General features: G+C 32.9%; 1 protein-coding gene across 1 annotated transcript in view; it reads right to left on the bottom strand.

Moving 5' to 3' along the window:
- Positions 1 to 346: 346 nt before the first annotated feature.
- LOC107577618 (poly(rC)-binding protein 3-like) overlaps positions 347 to 2,301 on the bottom strand; it is a gene marked incomplete at its 5' end in the record, with an annotated part of 2,454 nt that continues 499 nt past the window's right edge. The window contains 2 exons of the mRNA XM_016263675.1: positions 347 to 833; positions 1,246 to 1,377. Of these exons, the coding sequence (XP_016119161.1) occupies positions 672 to 833; positions 1,246 to 1,377 (294 nt within the window). The remainder of the gene's footprint in view (positions 834 to 1,245; positions 1,378 to 2,301) is intronic.

The following is a 2,301-nucleotide window of genomic DNA, read 5'->3' as shown; positions in this document are numbered from 1 at the left end:
TTTAGAAAACAGATACAAAATATTTAAGCATAATTTTCAGTAAATACATAAACTAAACATACTAAAAAATAGTATGTCCATTTTTACAGGTAAGATTTCTGTAATAGCATTAAACAACGTTTTAAATAAACAATAACCAGGTTTATCAATCATCAATAAATCTATTACTTTCAATCTCATACATTTTAACTATTTGAATATTGCTTGTTCCTCAGCTAGCCATATTTGAACCATGTTCATACTTTTTTAACTGAATACATGTCATTTTTTACAGTGAACTAATTTATGCTAAGCAATTTAAATGAATGCATTCTTATTGAAATATGATTATTTAAATAAAATGGCATACATAGTTAATAACTTAACCATGCCATGATTTATTTTGAGTGCAATCATTCTCTTACATGTTTTATATATACATGACTGACGAATATGTATCACAAGATTAATAGTTTACTTATGTTAAAACTGTGTAATCCAAATAAATAGCAATTTTATATGCAATTCAAATCTTAAATTTAAGGCAACTTTAAATGATCATACAGCTTCAGAAGTTGAACCTTGATGGTGCTTTTTTTCCTTTTTTAACTTCTTGTGTTCAACAGAGTAATGAAAGTCATATGGGTTTAAAACAACATGACGAGGTGTAAACAATGAAATATTTTTCATTCTTATCCTTTAAACAACACTGTACAATACTGTACCTCCAGCATGACCACACATATCTGTTTGACACACTGGATGATGGCTTCCGGGGTGCCGGAGATTGTCACTGCGCGCTCTGTGGAGTTAGGCAGCATGTCCCCTGCTACCTGCACCTGAGCTCCTGTGGACTGGAGAGAAAAAGAAAAAGAAAAAACACCAGGCTATGATTCAGAGCATCCACTGCTGATGATGGTGTGATCTGCTCTGAGACCGCACTGCTCTCAGGGGAACGCTGGGCCAAATGTTGCCATCTGCATGCAAGCATATGTTTCCATTGAAGTCATTTAAAAGTGAAGAACGAAATCAGCAATGTCGTGATTTCCATTCAACCTTTTTTTAGAAAAAGCAACTCTTGGTGAATAGAAAGACTGAGCAGGGACCTGGTTACACTGAGAACAGGATGTGTCTAGTGAGATGTTAATATATTTAGATGATTTGTATATATTTGTGAGTTTTGTGGCTTTGCCAAGTTGCATAAGCTAGTAAAAGAGATCTGACAGTCCATGATCAGAAAATAAGACTTAGCGCAAAGTTTCATACCTCTCTCATCTCTTTGATTTTTGAGCCTCCTTTGCCGATGAGGGAGCCGCACTGACTGGCGGGCACCACGAGACGCAAAGTGACAGGGGGCTTACTGGTGGCTGGGCTGTTGCTCATGGAGTTGATTATATCCTGAAGAAATGTCAGAAATTTATAACATAGATAATAGATAATACAACTTTAATGTGGCTGAAACAACAGAATATGGCTCATATAATAGGAATTCCGAGTTGAAATGACTGTTTAAAGTTTTTTGTGAAGCTGTGTGTGCACTGAAGCCAGACTAATCTTTTAGTGTCTTTTGATTTGTGCCCATGAAGTTCCAAATAAAAGGAGAAAATAACAAAATTGGATGAAGTACTGTTCATTTCAAATTAATTTAATACATTGGATTATTTAAAAAATAAAAAGGTATTGCCAATTACTTTTTATTATTAAGTATATTGAGATACACTACTGTTCAAAAGTTTGGGGTCAGCAATTTTAATACTTTTATTCAACATGGATGCATTAAATTGATTGAAATGGATAGTAAGGACTTTTACATTATTACAAAAAATATGTTAAAAATGCTGTTCTGCACAACAAATTAGGCAGCACAACTGTCTTCAACTTTGAAAAAGAAAAAAAAAGTTTCTGAAGCACCAAATCAGCACATTAGATTTATTTCTGAAGGATCATATGGCAATGAAGACTGGAGTAATGATGTTGAAAATTCAGCATTGCATCACAGGAATAAGTTACATTTTAAAATATATTAAAATACAAAGCAGTTATTTTAAATTGTATATTCATATTCAATATATATTCATATATTGTATTTCATAATATTACTGTATTTTTGATCAAATAAATGTAGTATTGGTGAGCAGAAGAGACTTTCAAAATCATAAAAAAAAATTACCGACCCCAAACCTACAGTACCATTACCGTTAACATCCAAATATTTTGATCAATTTTGTCAAAGTGGTTTATGTTAAGCGAGATTTTCATATACTGTATTCAGGACACCACCTCTTCAAACTTGTACGCGATCATAGCGAAGGCCTTAAAAAT

The sequence above is a fragment of the Sinocyclocheilus grahami genome, unplaced genomic scaffold (assembly GCF_001515645.1).
Source record: "Sinocyclocheilus grahami isolate Dianchi unplaced genomic scaffold, SAMN03320097.WGS_v1.1 scaffold6594.1, whole genome shotgun sequence".
Classification (NCBI taxonomy): domain Eukaryota; kingdom Metazoa; phylum Chordata; class Actinopteri; order Cypriniformes; family Cyprinidae; genus Sinocyclocheilus; species Sinocyclocheilus grahami.
The sequence above is the reverse complement of the archived record's forward strand: the minus strand, read 5'-3'. Positions and strand labels throughout refer to the sequence as shown.